The 21223-nt window shown below is 41.6% G+C and overlaps 1 protein-coding gene across 1 annotated transcript; it reads right to left on the bottom strand.

Moving 5' to 3' along the window:
* Positions 1–1222: 1222 nt before the first annotated feature.
* On the bottom strand, positions 1223–6791 carry LOC132985365 (protein NLRC3-like). The gene is made up of 5 exons (XM_061052716.1): positions 6670–6791; positions 5321–5743; positions 2926–4243; positions 1281–1400; positions 1223–1232 (listed from the first exon to the last, which is right to left on the bottom strand). Exons 2-5 carry the CDS (start codon positions 5736–5738, stop codon positions 1223–1225), a joined length of 1866 nt encoding a protein of 621 aa, XP_060908699.1. The 5' UTR covers positions 5739–5743; positions 6670–6791.
* Between the last annotated feature and the right edge of the window lie 14432 nt (positions 6792–21223).

Raw genomic sequence — 21223 nt, 5'->3', positions numbered from 1 at the left:
AGAGACAGAGGAGGAGGAGGAGAGAGGGAGGTCTGTTACTCTGTTAGAGACAGAGGAGGAGGAGAGAGGGAGGTCTGTTACTCTGTTAGAGACAGAGGAGGAGGAGAGAGGGAGGTCTGTTACTCTGTTAGAGACAGAGGAGGAGGAGGAGATAGGGAGGTCTGTTACTCTGTTAGAGACAGAGGAGGAGGAGGAGAGAGGGAGGTCTGTTACTCTGTTAGAGACAGAGGAGGAGGAGAGAGGGAGGTCTGTTACTCTGTTAGAGACAGAGGAGGAGGAGGAGAGAGGGAGGTCTGTTACTCTGTTAGAGACAGAGGAGGAGGAGAGAGGGAGGTCTGTTACTCTGTTAGAGACAGAGGAGGAGGAGAGAGGGAGGTCTGTTACTCTGTTAGAGACAGAGGAGGAGGAGGAGAGAGGGAGGTCTGTTACTCTGTTAGAGACAGAGGAGGAGGAGAGAGGGAGGTCTGTTACTCCGTTAGAGACAGAGGAGGAGGAGGAGAGAGGGAGGTCTGTTACTCTGTTAGAGACAGAGGAGGAGGAGAGAGGGAGGTCTGTTACTCTGTTAGAGACAGAGGAGGAGGAGGAGAGAGGGAGGTCTGTTACTCTGTTAGAGACAGAGGAGGAGGAGGAGAGAGGGAGGTCTGTTACTCTGTTAGAGACAGAGGAGGAGGAGGAGAGAGGGAGGTCTGTTACTCTGTTAGAGACACATGACCAGGAGACAGGACAGACTTTTACTCTGTTAGAGACAGAGGAGGAGGAGGAGAGAGGGAGGTCTGTTACTCTGTTAGAGACAGAGGAGGAGGAGGAGAAAGAGAGGTCTGTTACTCTGTTAGAGACACATGACCAGGAGACAGGACAGACTTTTACTCTGTTAGAGACAGAGGAGGAGGAGGAGATGTCTGTTCTTCGGCAATTGTGACGGACAGAGAAACCTTTATCAGAGCTCAGACTCCAGGACTGATCATTCCATCCAAACAAACAGTCATCACTGTTTCCTTTCCTTGTGATTCCTCTGTAAGTCACTGATATATAAACGTCTCCTCTCCACTCAACCTCCCAGTAACAGCGACCAGTCAGACCATTTCTACACAGCAGCTGAGGCCCATATTCAAATCTGTCTGGATGATCAGGGTAAGACTGATCTTCTGTCACACGTGTCACCTTCCTGTTGTTGTCAGACAATTTGAGCTCCTTGTGTGCTGTGTTTGGATCCGGTGTGAGTTCACAGCAATCTGACGGAGAGAAAAAGACACAAAACAGCAGTTTATCATCAGACACACCTGAAGGCTTCATTCTTTGTCACCTGACAGTCAGCTGTTTGGTCATCATGAGTCAAACTGATTCCACACTTACACTTCTTCACACCAGGTTTTAACCTCTGCTCTCCACCATGGTCCACCCTGGAGGAAGAAACACAGTCACAGTGATTGTCTGTCCAACATGAGTCCTAACTGCTGTTCAACATGAAGCAGTGTTCTGTGACAGAGAAACAGGCTCAAACACATCTGTGTGCACCATCCTCCTCTTTCTGTCACTTTATCTGAGAGAAAAAGACCTGAAGAAGACAGGAGAGGAGCAGATGTTCTTCACACATGTGGATCAATGTTTACAGACCACTGAAACAACAACAGAACAATGGACCATGAGGGTATGTGACAGTACAGAAACACATGAGGAGCCAGGTGTGTGAGAGAGACTCAGGTAAAAGTAGACATGGCATGCTCTAAAATGAGACAAGTAGACAAAGGACAATGGACCAGAGAACCAGTATGCCTCATATGTTCTGAGACTGTGGGGATTATTAAAAGCAGCAATGTTACAATCATGTCGAGTGAAATCCAAACTGAGGACTCAGAGAATAAAAGAATGAAGAGCCCAGTACCATCGATCCACCAGAATCCTGACACCAACAAGGAAAAGAGAAACACAAACTACACCTGTACTGAATTCCCACTAGGAGGCACCACATAGGATGACTCAGCAAGGTCTGGGGTCCTTTACTTCTGCTCACGCTTCTATTATCTCATTATTCTACATGTGACTGTCAAGGAATGAACATTGTATTCATGAATGAGCCGCTTTAAAGGTCCCATATTATGCTTTTTCTGGTTTTATATGCTCTTTAGTATGTTTTCCAAGTGTCCTGTGCATGTTTAGTCACATCTATGTGCAAAAATTCAAAGTCCGCAGAAACGCCAAACCCCAAAAAGGGCAGAATATGGGCTCTTTAAGTTCATTTATAGACTACTAAGAGATTTTAGGATTATTTAGAGTTTGATAGCCATGTGTTACTGTGTCTAAGCTACTGACAGTGTGTTTGTTCCGAGTAGTCTTCAGACCATGTTTTCTTGTTGCAGTGTTAACCAGCTAATGCTAGCGAATGTAGCATGCTAATGCTAATGTAGCTTAGGGCTACAAATGAAGTTATTCATTGCAGTTTTCTATTGTATTGACATTGACTATTGTTTATCATCTTCTTTATTATTTCAGATACCATACATACAAATATACAAACATATATTCCTGTGTAAAGGGTTAGGGTTTTTCTGATGTCAGTAAGATGAAGACCAGAGCTGACTACTGAGCAGGAGACAGTTTATCTGTGGAGAGACGTCCTGAGCTCAGGGACTGTTGGATCTCCTCCACTAGAGAACGATCATTCAGTTCATTCAGACAGTGGAACAGATTGATGCTTTTCTCTGCAGACAGATCCTCACTGATCTTCTTCTTGATGTACTCGACTGTTTTCTGATTGGTCTGTAAGGTACTTCCTTTATCTGCTAGCAGTCCTCTCAAGAGATTCTGATTGGTCTGCAATGAAAGACCCAGGAGGAAGCGGAGGAACAAGTCCAGGTGTCCATTTGGACTCTGTAAGGCCTCTGGTAAAAACGTGTCGCTGCAGGTTCTTCTTTTCTCGTTTCAGACATCAGAGGTGTTGTTGTTTTTTCTTCTGACATCAGATTGACTCCAGAGTTGATGAAGGTCAGATGGACATGAAGAGCAGCCAGAAACTCCTGAACACTCAGATGGATGAAGCAGAACACCTTGTCCTGGTACAGTCCTCTCTCCTCTTTAAAGATCTGTGTGAACACTCCTGAGTACACTGAGGCTGCTCTGATATCGATGCCACACTCTGTCAGGTCTGAGTCATAGAAGATCAGGTTTCCTTTCTGCAGCTGCTCAAAAGCCAGTTTTCCCAGAGACTCAATCATCTTCCTGCTCTTTTTATTCCAGTGTGGATCTGTCTCAGCTCCTCCATCATACTTGATGTTCTTCAGTTTGGACTGAACCACCAGGAAGTGGATGTACATCTCAGTCAGGGTCTTGGGCAGCTCTCCGTCCTCTCTGGTCTTCAGCACATCCTCCAGAACTGTAGCAGTGATCCAGCAGAAGACTGGGATGTGGCACATGATGTGGAGGCTTCTGGATGTCTTGATGTGGGAGATGATTGTGTTGGCCTGCTCCTCATCTCTGAACCTCTTCCTGAAGTACTCTTCCTTCTGTGGGTCAGTGAACCCTCTGACCTCTGTCACCATGTCAACACACTCAGGAGGAATCTGATTGGCTGCTGCAGGTCGTGTGGTTATCCAGAGGCGAGCAGAGGGAAGCAGTTTCCTTCTGATGAGGTTAGTCAGCAGCACATCCACTGAGGTGGACTCTGTGACATCAGTCAGGGTCTCGTTGTTTTTAAAGTCCAGAGGAAGTCGACACTTATCCAGACCGTCAAAGATGAACACAACCTGGAACTCTTCAAACCTGCAGATTCCTGCTTCTTTGGTTTCAGAAAAGAAGTGATGAACAAGTTCCACCAAGCTGAATTTTTTCTCTTTCAGCAAATTCAACTCTCTGAAAGTGAATGGAAATGTGAACTGTATGTCCTGGTTGGCTTTGTCTTCAGCCCAGTCCAGAGTGAACTTCTGTGTTAAGACTGTTTTCCCGATGCCAGCCACTCCCTTTGTCATCACTGTTCTGATTGGTTCATCTCTTCCAGGTGAGGCTTTAAAGATGTCTTCTTGTCTGATGATTGTTCCTGGTCTGTCTGGTTTCCTGGATGCTGTTTCAATCTGTCTGACCTCGTGTTCATCATTGACCCCTCCAGTCCCTCCCTCTGTGATGTAGAGCTCTGTGTAGATCTGCTTCAGAAGGGTTGGGTTTCCTGCTTTAGCAATCCCCTCAAACACACACTGGAACTTCTCCTTTAGATTAGACTTCAGTTTACATCTGCACTCTGAAGCAACAGCTCCTGAATTAATAAACAAAAACATGTTGTTGTTGATGTTTTTTTTACAATATTAGTAAAAAGAATATCAATGTCAACCCACATGTCAACTTGCTACATGGTAGAGGCTGCAGTGTAAAGAGTACATTAGTTTTAACTCATCCATTCATACACATTCACACACTGATGGTAGAGGCTGCTGAGTAAAGAGTCCATCAGTTTTAACTCATCCATTCATACACATTCACACACTGATGGTAGAGGCCGCTGAGTAAAGAGTCCATCAGTATTAACTCATCCATTCATACACATTCACACCCTGATGGTAGAGGCTGCTGAGTAAAGAGTCCATCAGTATTAACTCATCCATTCATACACATTCACACACTGATGGTAGAGGCCGCTGAGTAAAGAGTCCATCAGTATTAACTCATCCATTCATACACATTCACACGCTGATGGTAAAGGCTGCTGAGTAAAGAGTCCATCAGTTTTAACTCATCCATTCATACACATTCACACACTGATGGTAGAGGCCGCTGAGTAAAGAGTCCATCAGTATTAACTCATCCATTCATACACATTCACACACTGATGGTAGAGGCCGCTGAGTAAAGAGTCCATCAGTATTAACTCATCCATTCATACACATTCACACACTGATGGTAGAGGCTGCTGAGTAAAGAGTCCATCAGTTTTAACTCATCCATTCATACACATTCACATGCTGATGGTAGAGGCCGCTGAGTAAAGAGTCCATCAGTATTAACTCATCCATTCATACACATTCACACGCTGATGGTAGAGGCTGCTGAGTAAAGAGTCCATCAGTATTAACTCATCCATTCATACACCACCGCCGAAGTAGCGGGAGTAATTTGAGGTTATGTGTCTTACCCAAGGGCTGGGGATCGAACCCTCGACCTTCTGGTTGGGAGATGACGACTCTACCCACTGACTCACCTTAATAAAGTAAATGTACTGCTCATAAACAGAGTGTGTGTGTGTGTGTGTGTGTGTGGGGGGGGGGGGGGGGGGGGTCTTTGTATTCTCCACCATTTATTTTTCTTTATCATGTCAAATTTGATAACATCTTCTTACTGCTCTGCAGACAGTCAGTCAGCTCCTCCTGCTTCATTCTCCTCAGGAAGTGCAGAGTGATCTTCAGAAAAGCCTCTCTGCTGCTCCTCCTGTGCGACTCCTCTTTACCTTCCAACACATCTTCATCCTCCTTTAAGCATTCAGAGTACTCACGACTCAGAACTCTTTGGCTCTCCTTCAGCTCTTTCTTCACAAAACTCAAAATATTCTCCTCAAGCAGCTGGAACAGAGTTAAGAGTAACAGCATCAGATCATCTGTGACAGACCAAAAGCCCACAGTGACTGAATCACAAACATAGTTCAGAAATTGAATTTTGGCTGGTTCAACAAGGGATGGTAGCTGCGTTTGTGCATTTACACACCACAAAGATAGAGTCCAGGTTAGTCTGATTACTAGAAACCTTAAAGTTCTGCCCATGGACTCTGTGGAAGAAACAAACACACAGAAGTCGTTTGTCAGAATACTTTTTTAATTAAACCTTTATTGGACCAGGTTGGACCTGACTGAGACATTCAGCAGCAACAACACAACATGGCAGAGACACAAAGAGAGACAAAGTAGAATTTACAAAACACTAAAAATGCATAAAACCATCAAAGAGCCGAATCTGGGAGTTAGTACTTGTTGATTTTTAAGGTTCATGTTTGAGTTTTTATGCCTTTATTTAGAGAAAGATGGATAGAGTCAGAAATCTGGGAGAGAGAGTAGGGAATGTGGGAAAGAAGCCACAGGACAGACTCGAACCCGGGCCGCCCACCTGGAGGACTACAGCCTCTGTACATGGGGTGCGCAGGGCTACTTGCTCCCCAAGCAGTCGAGCTAAAAACATCCACATCCTGTAGAACCTGCTTTCAGGTCTTTCATTTAGATTCAAAAACATTTAAGGACACCAGCTCCTCGAGTTTAAAGTAATTCTGCAACAGTTTCCAGGCTGAGGGTGCAGAAAGCCCAAAAGACCTTTACCACTTTCAGTCCGAGCGTTTGAGATAGAGAGCATAGAGGTCCTGAGAACACAAACAATACACTGCGGTACTTTTCTGTGTGATTAAAAACACAGAGATAGTGAGGAAGTAGATCAAGAGTTACCCTAAGGTGTACCAGTGTAAGAGCCCACAGCATCCTACCCGAGAGCATGACTCACAATGAGTCAGAGCTTTACAGTTGGTAATGAACCTGGAGGACGCCTTGTAGGCTGCATCAGCCAGTGAAAGGCCTTGACCTTGAGGGAGGTGAAAGGCCTTGACCTTGAGGGAAGTGAAAGCTCTTGACCTTGAGGGAAGTGAAAGCTCTTGACCTTGAGGGAGGTGAAAGGCCTTATTATTATTATTATTATTAGAACTCCTCTCACCTTTGTTCAGGAGAAAGCTTCTCGTCTTTGAAGTTCAAAGGTTGAGCAATAGACCGGTCACGCTTTACAGCTTCCTGGGGGGTCAGATCTGCTGACCAGCGTAACCAGCTCGCCATCTGCTCTTCCTACGACCATCACACATCAACAACATGATTACTTTAATTTCTGTTACGTCTTATCGGCCGACTCCAGAGTTTCAAACAACAACTGTAGCGTCTTCACAGATGACCGGCTTGGTCCAGGTTCAGGTCCAGGTTCAGGTCCAGCAGAGTCTGGTCCTTCCTGATGCCCTGGTCTTCAACACAGAGAGAGGGGGAGAGAGGGTGTTGAGTGTCCAGGTCCAGGTTCAGGAGCAGGTCCAGGTTCAGGAGCAGGTCCAGGTTCAGGAGCAGGTCCACGTTCAGGTCTGTACTAGATTGGTTGTTTGGACTCCAGTTAGTCCACAATGTGAGACAGACTATCTACATTCTTACCCCTCATCAGAAAAGCGGCGTCCATCTTTGAACTCGATAAATCGCTGGATAGACATATCACTTTACCGGGACACACAGCTGGGAGCAGGTCCAGGTCTAGGTCTGTCCTGATCCCCACTCAGAGTGGATTTAGAGGAAGGGGCTCCCTCCTCTCTGTCCTCAGACTGATTCATAGCAGAGCACCCACCTTCACACAAACACAACAACATGAACATCACGGAGACCCAGGCATGTTGTTTCTTTAACTCTGACCCGGGTCAGCTGGACTCTTTGATATAGACCCCCCCCCATCATGGACCCCCAAGGTACTGACCTCCATCAGACCGCTGGTTGATCAGCTGACTGCTTCACATTGAAACGGGCTCAGGGTTAACCATGGCGTTCATATCAGTAAGTAAAGGTTACGTTACCTTGTTGTCGTATGAAGCCGAGACGAGAATCAATCAGAGAAAAACATTCAGGTTTAGAAATGTGCCGTTCATTTCGCCCCGTCGTGTTTCCTTCGAGGAGTCATGATATCTGAGCCGCTCTGGACTTTGAAAGGAATGACCTCGAGCGGTCAAACATTTACAGACTCAAAGAAGTCTCAGGATTCAGGTCTGACCAACCTGTCGCTCCAGGACTCACAGTCTAAAGGCGTTTAATATTTAATGAGGCGCGGCGTCCTCATTGACATTTAAATAAACAATATATATCTCACTCTCCTCTCTTTGAAACAGGTTCAAACTAATCCAGTTTATATTTTTATACATTTTTACTTTTTGTTTCATCTTTTGTTGTTGTTGTTGTTGTTTTTCTCTCAGACTCTCCCAATGCTTTGCTATATTATTGACGTCAGGGTCACATTGACGTACCTAAACTGGTCTGTGATGTCTATGACAGGAACAGACACTGAGTCTATAAAACATGCAGATATAAAGAAGAAGACCCTCGACACACTGAACTGTCCTTACATAAAGAAGAAGACCCTCATCACACTGAACTGTCCTTACATAAAGAAGAAGACCCTCTACACACTGAACTGTCCTTACATAAAGAAGAAGACCCTCATCACACTGAACTGTCCTTATATAAAGAAGAAGACCCTCGACACACTGAACTGTCCTTATATAAAGAAGAAGACCCTTGACACACTGAACTGTCCTTACATAAAGAAGAAGACCCTCATCACACTGAACTGTCCTTATATAAAGAAGAAGACCCTCATCACACTGAACTGTCCTTACATAAAGAAGAAGACCCTCGACACACTAAACTGTCCTTACATAAAGAAGAAGACCCTCATCACACTGAACTGTCCTTATATAAAGAAGAAGACCCTCATCACACTGAACTGTCCTTATATAAAGAAGAAGACCCTCATCACACTGAACTGTCCTTACATAAAGAAGAAGACCCTCTACACACTGAACTGTTCTTATATAAAGAAGAAGACCCTCATCACACTGAACTGTCCTTACATAAAGAAGAAGACCCTCATCACACTGAACTGTCCTTATATAAAGAAGAAGACCCTCATCACACTGAACTGTCCTTATATAAAGAAGAAGACCCTCATCACACTGAACTGTTCTTATATAAAGAAGAAGACCCTCATCACACTGAACTGTTCTTATATAAAGAAGAAGACCCTCGACACACTAAACTGTCCTTATATAAAGAAGAAGACCCTCATCACACTGAACTGTCCTTACATAAAGAAGAAGACCCTCATCACACTGAACTGTCCTTACATAAAGAAGAAGACCCTCATCACACTGAACTGTTCTTACATAAAGAAGAAGACCCTCATCACACTGAACTGTCCTTATATAAAGAAGAAGACCCTCATCACACTGAACTGTCCTTATATAAAGAAGAAGACCCTCATCACACTGAACTGTCCTTATATAAAGAAGAAGACCCTCATCACACTGAACTGTCCTTATATAAAGAAGAAGACCCTCATCACACTGAACTGTCCTTATATAAAGAAGAAGACCCTCATAAAACTGAACTGTTCTTATATAAAGAAGAAGACCCTCATCACACTGAACTGTTCTTATATAAAGAAGAAGACCCTCATCACACTGAACTGTTCTTACATAAAGAAGAAGACCCTCATCACACTGAACTGTCCTTATATAAAGAAGAAGACCCTCATCACACTGAACTGTCCTTACATAAAGAAGAAGACCCTCATCACACTGAACTGTTCTTACATAAAGAAGAAGACCCTCATCACACTGAACTGTTCTTACATAAAGAAGAAGACCCTCATCACACTGAACTGTTCTTATATAAAGAAGAAGACCCTCATCACACTGAACTGTCCTTACATAAAGAAGAAGACCCTCATCACACTGAACTGTCCTTATATAAAGAAGAAGACCCTCATCACACTGAACTGTCCTTATATAAAGAAGAAGACCCTCATCACACTGAACTGTCCTTACATAAAGAAGACCCTCATCACACTGAACTGTCCTTACATAAAGAAGAAGACCCTCATCACACTGAACTGTCCTTACATAAAGAAGAAGACCCTCATCACACTGAACTGTCCTTATATAAAGAAGAAGACCCTCATCACACTGAACTGTTCTTATATAAAGAAGACCCTCATCACACTGAACTGTCCTTACATAAAGAAGAAGACCCTCATCACACTGAACTGTCCTTATATAAAGAAGAAGACCCTCATCACACTGAACTGTCCTTACATAAAGAAGAAGACCCTCATCACACTGAACTGTCCTTACATAAAGAAGAAGACCCTCATCACACTGAACTGTTCTTATATAAAGAAGACCCTCATCACACTGAACTGTCCTTACATAAAGAAGAAGACCCTCATCACACTGAACTGTCCTTACATAAAGAAGAAGACCCTCATCACACTGAACTGTCCTTACATAAAGAAGAAGACCCTCATCACACTGAACTGTCCTTACATAAAGAAGAAGACCCTCATCACACTGAACTGTCCTTACATAAAGAAGAAGACCCTCATCACACTGAACTGTCCTTATATAAAGAAGAAGACCCTCATCACACTGAACTGTTCTTATATAAAGAAGACCCTCATCACACTGAACTGTCCTTACATAAAGAAGAAGACCCTCATCACACTGAACTGTTCTTACATAAAGAAGAAGACCCTCATCACACTGAACTGTCCTTACATAAAGAAGAAGACCCTCATCACACTGAACTGTCCTTATATAAAGAAGACCCTCATCACACTGAACTGTCCTTACATAAAGAAGAAGACCCTCATCACACTGAACTGTCCTTATATAAAGAAGACCCTCATCACACTGAACTGTCCTTATATAAAGAAGAAGACCCTCATCACACTGAACTGTTCTTATATAAAGAAGACCCTCATCACACTGAACTGTCCTTATATAAAGAAGAAGACCCTCATCACACTGAACTGTCCTTACATAAAGAAGACCCTCATCACACTGAACTGTTCTTATATAAAGAAGAAGACCCTCATCACACTGAACTGTCCTTATATAAAGAAGACCCTCATCACACTGAACTGTCCTTACATAAAGAAGAAGACCCTCATCACACTGAACTGTCCTTACATAAAGAAGAAGACCCTCATCACACTGAAATGTCCTTATATAAAGAAGACCCTCATCACACTGAACTGTCCTTATATAAAGAAGAAGACCCTCATCACACTGAACTGTCCTTACATAAAGAAGAAGACCCTCATCACACTGAAATGTCCTTATATAAAGAAGACCCTCATCACACTGAACTGTCCTTACATAAAGAAGAAGACCCTCATCACACTGAACTGTCCTTATATAAAGAAGACCCTCATCACACTGAACTGTCCTTATATAAAGAAGAAGACCCTCATCACACTGAACTGTTCTTATATAAAGAAGACCCTCATCACACTGAACTGTCCTTATATAAAGAAGAAGACCCTCATCACACTGAACTGTCCTTACATAAAGAAGACCCTCATCACACTGAACTGTTCTTATATAAAGAAGAAGACCCTCATCACACTGAACTGTCCTTATATAAAGAAGACCCTCATCACACTGAACTGTCCTTACATAAAGAAGAAGACCCTCATCACACTGAACTGTCCTTACATAAAGAAGAAGACCCTCATCACACTGAAATGTCCTTATATAAAGAAGACCCTCATCACACTGAACTGTCCTTACATAAAGAAGAAGACCCTCATCACACTGAACTGTCCTTATATAAAGAAGACCCTCATCACACTGAACTGTCCTTATATAAAGAAGAAGACCCTCATCACACTGAACTGTTCTTATATAAAGAAGACCCTCATCACACTGAACTGTCCTTATATAAAGAAGAAGACCCTCATCACACTGAACTGTCCTTACATAAAGAAGACCCTCATCACACTGAACTGTTCTTATATAAAGAAGAAGACCCTCATCACACTGAACTGTCCTTATATAAAGAAGAAGACCCTCATCACACTGAACTGTCCTTATATAAAGAAGAAGACCCTCATCACACTGAACTGTCCTTATATAAAGAAGACCCTCATCACACTGAACTGTCCTTATATAAAGAAGAAGACCCTCATCACACTGAACTGTCCTTACATAAAGAAGAAGACCCTCATCACACTGAACTGTCCTTACATAAAGAAGAAGACCCTCATCACACTGAACTGTCCTTACATAAAGAAGAAGACCCTCATCACACTGAACTGTCCTTACATAAAGAAGAAGACCCTCGACACACTGAACTGTCCTTACATAAAGAAGAAGACCCTCATCACACTGAACTGTCCTTATATAAAGAAGAAGACCCTCATCACACTGAACTGTCCTTATATAAAGAAGAAGACCCTCATCACACTGAACTGTTCTTACATAAAGAAGAAGACCCTCATCACACTGAACTGTCCTTATATAAAGAAGAAGACCCTCATCACACTGAACTGTCCTTACATAAAGAAGAAGACCCTCATCACACTGAACTGTCCTTACATAAAGAAGAAGACCCTCATCACACTGAACTGTCCTTACATAAAGAAGAAGACCCTCATCACACTGAACTGTCCTTACATAAAGAAGAAGACCCTCATCACACTGAACTGTCCTTACATAAAGAAGAAGACCCTCATCACACTGAACTGTTCTTACATAAAGAAGAAGACCCTCATCACACTGAACTGTCCTTATATAAAGAAGAAGACCCTCATCACACTGAACTGTCCTTACATAAAGAAGAAGACCCTCATCACACTGAACTGTCCTTATATAAAGAAGACCCTCATCACACTGAACTGTCCTTACATAAAGAAGAAGACCCTCATCACACTGAACTGTCCTTATATAAAGAAGAAGACCCTCATCACACTGAACTGTCCTTACATAAAGAAGAAGACCCTCTACACACTGAACTGTCCTTACATAAAGAAGAAGACCCTCTACACACTGAACTGTTCTTATATAAAGAAGAAGACCCTCATCACACTGAACTGTCCTTACATAAAGAAGAAGACCCTCATCACACTGAACTGTCCTTATATAAAGAAGAAGACCCTCATCACACTGATCTGTCCTTACATAAAGAAGAAGACCCTCATCACACTGAACTGTCCTTACATAAAGAAGAAGACCCTCATCACACTGAACTGTTCTTATATAAAGAAGAAGACCCTCATCACACTGAACTGTCCTTACATAAAGAAGAAGACCCTCATCACACTGAACTGTCCTTACATAAAGAAGAAGACCCTCATCACACTGAACTGTTCTTATATAAAGAAGAAGACCCTCATCACACTGAACTGTCCTTACATAAAGAAGAAGACCCTCATCACACTGAACTGTTCTTATATAAAGAAGAAGACCCTCATCACACTGAACTGTCCTTACATAAAGAAGAAGACCCTCATCACACTGAACTGTCCTTACATAAAGAAGAAGACCCTCATCACACTGAACTGTCCTTACATAAAGAAGAAGACCCTCATCACACTGAACTGTCCTTATATAAAGAAGAAGACCCTCATCACACTGAACTGTTCTTATATAAAGAAGAAGACCCTCATCACACTGAACTGTCCTTACATAAAGAAGAAGACCCTCATCACACTGAACTGTTCTTATATAAAGAAGAAGACCCTCATCACACTGAACTGTTCTTATATAAAGAAGACCCTCATCACACTGAACTGTCCTTACATAAAGAAGAAGACCCTCATCACACTGAACTGTCCTTATATAAAGAAGACCCTCATCACACTGAACTGTCCTTACATAAAGAAGAAGACCCTCATCACACTGAACTGTTCTTATATAAAGAAGACCCTCATCACACTGAACTGTCCTTATATAAAGAAGAAGACCCTCATCACACTGAACTGTTCTTATATAAAGAAGACCCTCATCACACTGAACTGTCCTTACATAAAGAAGAAGACCCTCATCACACTGAACTGTCCTTACATAAAGAAGAAGACCCTCATCACACTGAACTGTCCTTACATAAAGAAGAAGACCCTCATCACACTGAACTGTCCTTATATAAAGAAGAAGACCCTCATCACACTGAACTGTCCTTATATAAAGAAGAAGACCCTCATCACACTGAACTGTCCTTACATAAAGAAGAAGACCCTCATCACACTGAACTGTCCTTACATAAAGAAGAAGACCCTCATCACACTGAACTGTCCTTATATAAAGAAGAAGACCCTCATCACACTGAACTGTCCTTATATAAAGAAGAAGACCCTCATCACACTGAACTGTCCTTATATAAAGAAGAAGACCCTCATCACACTGAACTGTCCTTATATAAAGAAGAAGACCCTCATCACACTGAACTGTTCTTACATAAAGAAGAAGACCCTCATCACACTGAACTGTCCTTATATAAAGAAGAAGACCCTCGACACACTGAACTGTCCTTATATAAAGAAGAAGACCCTCATCACACTGAACTGTCCTTATATAAAGAAGAAGACCCTCATCACACTGAACTGTTCTTATATAAAGAAGAAGACCCTCATCACACTGAACTGTCCTTATATAAAGAAGAAGACCCTCATCACACTGAACTGTTCTTATATAAAGAAGAAGACCCTCATCACACTGAACTGTTCTTACATAAAGAAGAAGACCCTCATCACACTGAACTGTCCTTACATAAAGAAGAAGACCCTCATCACACTGAACTGTCCTTATATAAAGAAGAAGACCCTCATCACACTGAACTGTTCTTACATAAAGAAGAAGACCCTCATCACACTGAACTGTCCTTATATAAAGAAGAAGACCCTCATCACACTGAACTGTCCTTATATAAAGAAGAAGACCCTCATCACACTGAACTGTCCTTACATAAAGAAGAAGACCCTCATCACACTGAACTGTCCTTATATAAAGAAGAAGACCCTCATCACACTGAACTGTCCTTACATAAAGAAGAAGACCCTCATCACACTGAACTGTCCTTACATAAAGAAGAAGACCCTCTACACACTGAACTGTCCTTACATAAAGAAGAAGACCCTCATCACACTGAACTGTCCTTATATAAAGAAGAAGACCCTCATCACACTGAACTGTCCTTATATAAAGAAGAAGACCCTCATCACACTGAACTGTCCTTACATAAAGAAGAAGACCCTCATCACACTGAACTGTCCTTACATAAAGAAGAAGACCCTCTACACACTGAACTGTCCTTACATAAAGAAGAAGACCCTCATCACACTGAACTGTCCTTACATAAAGAAGAAGACCCTCATCACACTGAACTGTCCTTACATAAAGAAGAAGACCCTCATCACACTGAACTGTCCTTATATAAAGAAGAAGACCCTCATCACACTGAACTGTCCTTATATAAAGAAGAAGACCCTCATCACACTGAACTGTCCTTATATAAAGAAGACCCTCATCACACTGAACTGTCCTTATATAAAGAAGAAGACCCTCATCACACTGAACTGTCCTTACATAAAGAAGAAGACCCTCATCACACTGAACTGTCCTTACATAAAGAAGAAGACCCTCATCACACTGAACTGTCCTTATATAAAGAAGAAGACCCTCATCACACTGAACTGTCCTTATATAAAGAAGAAGACCCTCATCACACTGAACTGTCCTTATATAAAGAAGAAGACCCTCATCACACTGAACTGTCCTTATATAAAGAAGAAGACCCTCATCACACTGAACTGTCCTTATATAAAGAAGAAGACCCTCATCACACTGAACTGTCCTTATATAAAGAAGAAGACCCTCATCACACTGAACTGTTCTTACATAAAGAAGAAGACCCTCATCACACTGAACTGTCCTTATATAAAGAAGAAGACCCTCGACACACTGAACTGTCCTTATATAAAGAAGAAGACCCTCGACACACTGAACTGTCCTTATATAAAGAAGAAGACCCTCATCACACTGAACTGTTCTTATATAAAGAAGAAGACCCTCGACACACTGAACTGTCCTTATATAAAGAAGAAGACCCTCATCACACTGAACTGTCCTTATATAAAGAAGAAGACCCTCATCACACTGAACTGTTCTTATATAAAGAAGAAGACCCTCATCACACTGAACTGTCCTTATATAAAGAAGAAGACCCTCATCACACTGAACTGTCCTTACATAAAGAAGAAGACCCTCATCACACTGAACTGTCCTTATATAAAGAAGAAGACCCTCATCACACTGAACTGTTCTTATATAAAGAAGACCCTCATCACACTGAACTGTCCTTACATAAAGAAGAAGACCCTCATCACACTGAACTGTCCTTACATAAAGAAGAAGACCCTCATCACACTGAACTGTTCTTATATAAAGAAGACCCTCATCACACTGAACTGTCCTTACATAAAGAAGAAGACCCTCATCACACTGAACTGTCCTTACATAAAGAAGAAGACCCTCATCACACTGAACTGTCCTTATATAAAGAAGAAGACCCTCATCACACTGAACTGTCCTTACATAAAGAAGAAGACCCTCATCACACTGAACTGTCCTTACATAAAGAAGAAGACCCTCATCACACTGAACTGTCCTTACATAAAGAAGAAGACCCTCATCACACTGAACTGTTCTTATATAAAGAAGAAGACCCTCATCACACTGAACTGTTCTTATATAAAGAAGAAGACCCTCATCACACTGAACTGTCCTTACATAAAGAAGAAGACCCTCATCACACTGAACTGTCCTTACATAAAGAAGAAGACCCTCATCACACTGAACTGTCCTTACATAAAGAAGAAGACCCTCATCACACTGAACTGTTCTTATATAAAGAAGAAGACCCTCATCACACTGAACTGTTCTTATATAAAGAAGAAGACCCTCATCACACTGAACTGTTCTAATATAAAGAAGACCCTCATCACACTGAACTGTCCTTACATAAAGAAGAAGACCCTCATCACACTGAACTGTCCTTATATAAAGAAGAAGACCCTCATCACACTGAACTGTCCTTACATAAAGAAGAAGACCCTCATCACACTGAACTGTCCTTATATAAAGAAGAAGACCCTCATCACACTGAACTGTCCTTATATAAAGAAGAAGACCCTCATCACACTGAACTGTCCTTACATAAAGAAGAAGACCCTCATCACACTGAACTGTCCTTATATAAAGAAGAAGACCCTCATCACACTGAACTGTCCTTACATAAAGAAGAAGACCCTCATCACACTGAACTGTCCTTACATAAAGAAGAAGACCCTCATCACACTGAACTGTCCTTACATAAAGAAGAAGACCCTCATCACACTGAACTGTCCTTATATAAAGAAGAAGACCCTCATCACACTGAACTGTCCTTACATAAAGAAGAAGACCCTCATCACACTGAACTGTCCTTACATAAAGAAGAAGACCCTCATCACACTGAACTGTCCTTATATAAAGAAGACCCTCGACACACTGAACTGTCCTTACATAAAGAAGAAGACCCTCATCACACTGAACTGTCCTTATATAAAGAAGAAGACCCTCATCACACTGAACTGTCCTTACATAAAGAAGAAGACCCTCATCACACTGAACTGTCCTTATATAAAGAAGAAGACCCTCATCACACTGAACTGTCCTTATATAAAGAAGACCCTCATCACACTGAACTGTCCTTACATAAAGAAGAAGACCCTCATCACACTGAACTGTCCTTACATAAAGAAGAAGACCCTCATCACACTGAACTGTCCTTATATAAAGAAGAAGACCCTCATCACACTGAACTGTTCTTATATAAAGAAGAAGACCCTCATCACACTGAACTGTTCTTATATAAAGAAGAAGACCCTCATCACACTGAACTGTCCTTATATAAAGAAGACCCTCATCACACTGAACTGTCCTTATATAAAGAAGAAGACCCTCATCACACTGAACTGTCCTTATATAAAGAAGAAGACCCTCATCACACTGAACTGTCCTTACATAAAGAAGAAGACCCTCATCACACTGAACTGTCCTTATATAAAGAAGACCCTCATCACACTGAACTGTCCTTATATAAAGAAGAAGACCCTCATCACACTGAACTGTCCTTACATAAAGAAGAAGACCCTCATCACACTGAACTGTCCTTATATAAAGAAGAAGACCCTCATCACACTGAACTGTCCTTACATAAAGAAGAAGACCCTCATCACACTGAACTGTCCTTACATAAAGAAGAAGACCCTCATCACACTGAACTGTCCTTACATAAAGAAGAAGACCCTCATCACACTGAACTGTCCTTATATAAAGAAGAAGACCCTCATCACACTGAACTGTCCTTATATAAAGAAGAAGACCCTCATCACACTGAACTGTCCTTATATAAAGAAGAAGACCCTCGACACACTGAACTGTCCTTACATAAAGAAGAAGACCCTCATCACACTGAACTGTCCTTACATAAAGAAGAAGACCCTCGACACACTGAACTGTTCTTACATAAAGAAGAAGACCCTCATCACACTGAACTGTCCTTATATAAAGAAGAAGACCCTCATCACACTGAACTGTCCTTACATAAAGAAGAAGACCCTCATCACACTGAACTGTCCTTACATAAAGAAGAAGACCCTCATCACACTGAACTGTTCTTACATAAAGAAGAAGACCCTCATCACACTGAACTGTCCTTACATAAAGAAGAAGACCCTCATCACACTGAACTGTCCTTATATAAAGAAGAAGACCCTCATCACACTGAACTGTCCTTATATAAAGAAGAAGACCCTCATCACACTGAACTGTCCTTACATAAAGAAGAAGACCCTCATCACACTGAACTGTCCTTACATAAAGAAGAAGACCCTCATCACACTGAACTGTCCTTACATAAAGAAGAAGACCCTCTACACACTGAACTGTCCTTATATAAAGAAGAAGACCCTCATCACACTGAACTGTTCTTATATAAAGAAGAAGACCCTCTACACACTGAACTGTCCTTATATAAAGAAGACCCTCATCACACTGAACTGTCCTTATATAAAGAAGACCCTCATCACACTGAACTGTCCTTATATAAAGAAGAAGACCCTCATCACACTGAACTGTCCTTATATAAAGAAGAAGACCCTCATCACACTGAACTGTCCTTATATAAAGAAGAAGACCCTCATCACACTGAACTGTCCTTACATAAAGAAGAAGACCCTCATCACACTGAACTGTCCTTACATAAAGAAGAAGACCCTCATCACACTGAACTGTCCTTACATAAAGAAGAAGACCCTCTACACACTGAACTGTCCTTATATAAAGAAGAAGACCCTCATCACACTGAACTGTCCTTACATAAAGAAGAAGACCCTCATCACACTGAACTGTCCTTACATAAAGAAGAAGACCCTCATCACACTGAACTGTCCTTACATAAAGAAGAAGACCCTCATCACACTGAACTGTCCTTATATAAAGAAGAAGACCCTCATCACACTGAACTGTCCTTATATAAAGAAGACCCTCATCACACTGAACTGTCCTTACATAAAGAAGAAGACCCTCATCACACTGAACTGTCCTTATATAAAGAAGAAGACCCTCATCACACTGAACTGTCCTTATATAAAGAAGAAGACCCTCATCACACTGAACTGTCCTTATATAAAGAAGACCCTCATCACACTGAACTGTCCTTATATAAAGAAGACCCTCATCACACTGAACTGTCCTTACATAAAGAAGACCCTCATCACACTGAACTGTCCTTATATAAAGAAGACCCTCATCACACTGAACTGTCCTTACATAAAGAAGAAGACCCTCATCACACTGAACTGTCCTTATATAAAGAAGAAGACCCTCATCACACTGAACTGTCCTTATATAAAGAAGAAGACCCTCATCACACTGAACTGTCCTTATATAAAGAAGAAGACCCTCATCACACTGAACTGTCCTTACATAAAGAAGAAGACCCTCATCACACTGAACTGTCCTTACATAAAGAAGACCCTCATCACACTGAACTGTCCTTACATAAAGAAGACCCTCATCACACTGAACTGTCCTTATATAAAGAAGACCCTCATCACACTGAACTGTCCTTACATAAAGAAGAAGACCCTCATCACACTGAACTGTCCTTATATAAAGAAGAAGACCCTCATCACACTGAACTGTCCTTATATAAAGAAGAAGACCCTCATCACACTGAACTGTCCTTATATGAAGAAGAAGACCCTCATCACACTGAACTGTCCTTATATAAAGAAGAAGACCCTCATCACACTGAACTGTCCTTATATAAAGAAGAAGACCCTCATCACACTGAACTGTCCTTATATAAAGAAGAAGACCCTCTACACACTGAACTGTCCTTATATAAAGAAGAAGACCCTCATCACACTGAACTGTCCTTACATAAAGAAGAAGACCCTCATCACACTGAACTGTCCTTACATAAAGAAGAAGACCCTCATCACACTGAACTGTCCTTATATAAAGAAGAAGACCCTCATCACACTGAACTGTCCTTATATAAAGAAGAAGACCCTCATCACACTGAACTGTCCTTACATAAAGAAGAAGACCCTCATCACACTGAACTGTCCTTATATAAAGAAGAAGACCCTCATCACACTGAACTGTCCTTATATAAAGAAGAAGACCCTCATCACACTGAACTGTTCTTATATAAAGAAGAAGACCCTCATCACACTGAACTGTTCTTATATAAAGAAGAAGACCCTCATCACACTGAACTGTCCTTACATAAAGAAGAAGACCCTCATCACACTGAACTGTCCTTACATAAAGAAGAAGACCCTCATCACACTGAACTGTCCTTACATAAAGAAGAAGACCCTCTACACACTGAACTGTCCTTACATAAAGAAGAAGACCCTCATCACACTGAACTGTTCTTATATAAAGAAGAAGACCCTCATCACACTGAACTGTCCTTATATAAAGAAGAAGACCCTCATCACACTGAACTGTCCTTACATAAAGAAGAAGACCCTCTACACACTGAACTGTCCTTACATAAAGAAGAAGACCCTCATCACACTGAACTGTTCTTATATAAAGAAGAAGACCCTCATCACACTGAACTGTCCTTATATAAAGAAGAAGACCCTCATCACACTGAACTGTCCTTACATAAAGAAGAAGACCCTCATCACACTGAACTGTCCTTACATAAAGAAGAAGACCCTCTACACACTGAACTGTCCTTATATAAAGAAGAAGACCCTCATCACACTGAACTGTTCTTATATAAAGAAGAAGACCCTCATCACACTGAACTGTCCTTATATAAAGAAGAAGACCCTCATCACACTGAACTGTCCTTACATAAAGAAGAAGACCCTCTACACACTGAACTGTCCTTATATAAAGAAGAAGACCCTCATCACACTGAACTGTTCTTATATAAAGAAGAAGACCCTCTACACACTGAACTGTCCTTATATAAAGAAGAAGACCCTCATCACACTGAACTGTCCTTACATAAAGAAGAAGACCCTCATCACACTGAACTGTCCTTACATAAAGAAGAAGACCCTCTACACACTGAACTGTCCTTATATAAAGAAGAAGACCCTCATCACACTGAACTGTCCT

The sequence above is a fragment of the Labrus mixtus genome, chromosome 12, assembly GCF_963584025.1.
Source record: "Labrus mixtus chromosome 12, fLabMix1.1, whole genome shotgun sequence".
NCBI classification, from domain to species: Eukaryota; Metazoa; Chordata; class Actinopteri; order Labriformes; family Labridae; genus Labrus; species Labrus mixtus.
The sequence above is the reverse complement of the archived record's forward strand: the minus strand, read 5'-3'. Positions and strand labels throughout refer to the sequence as shown.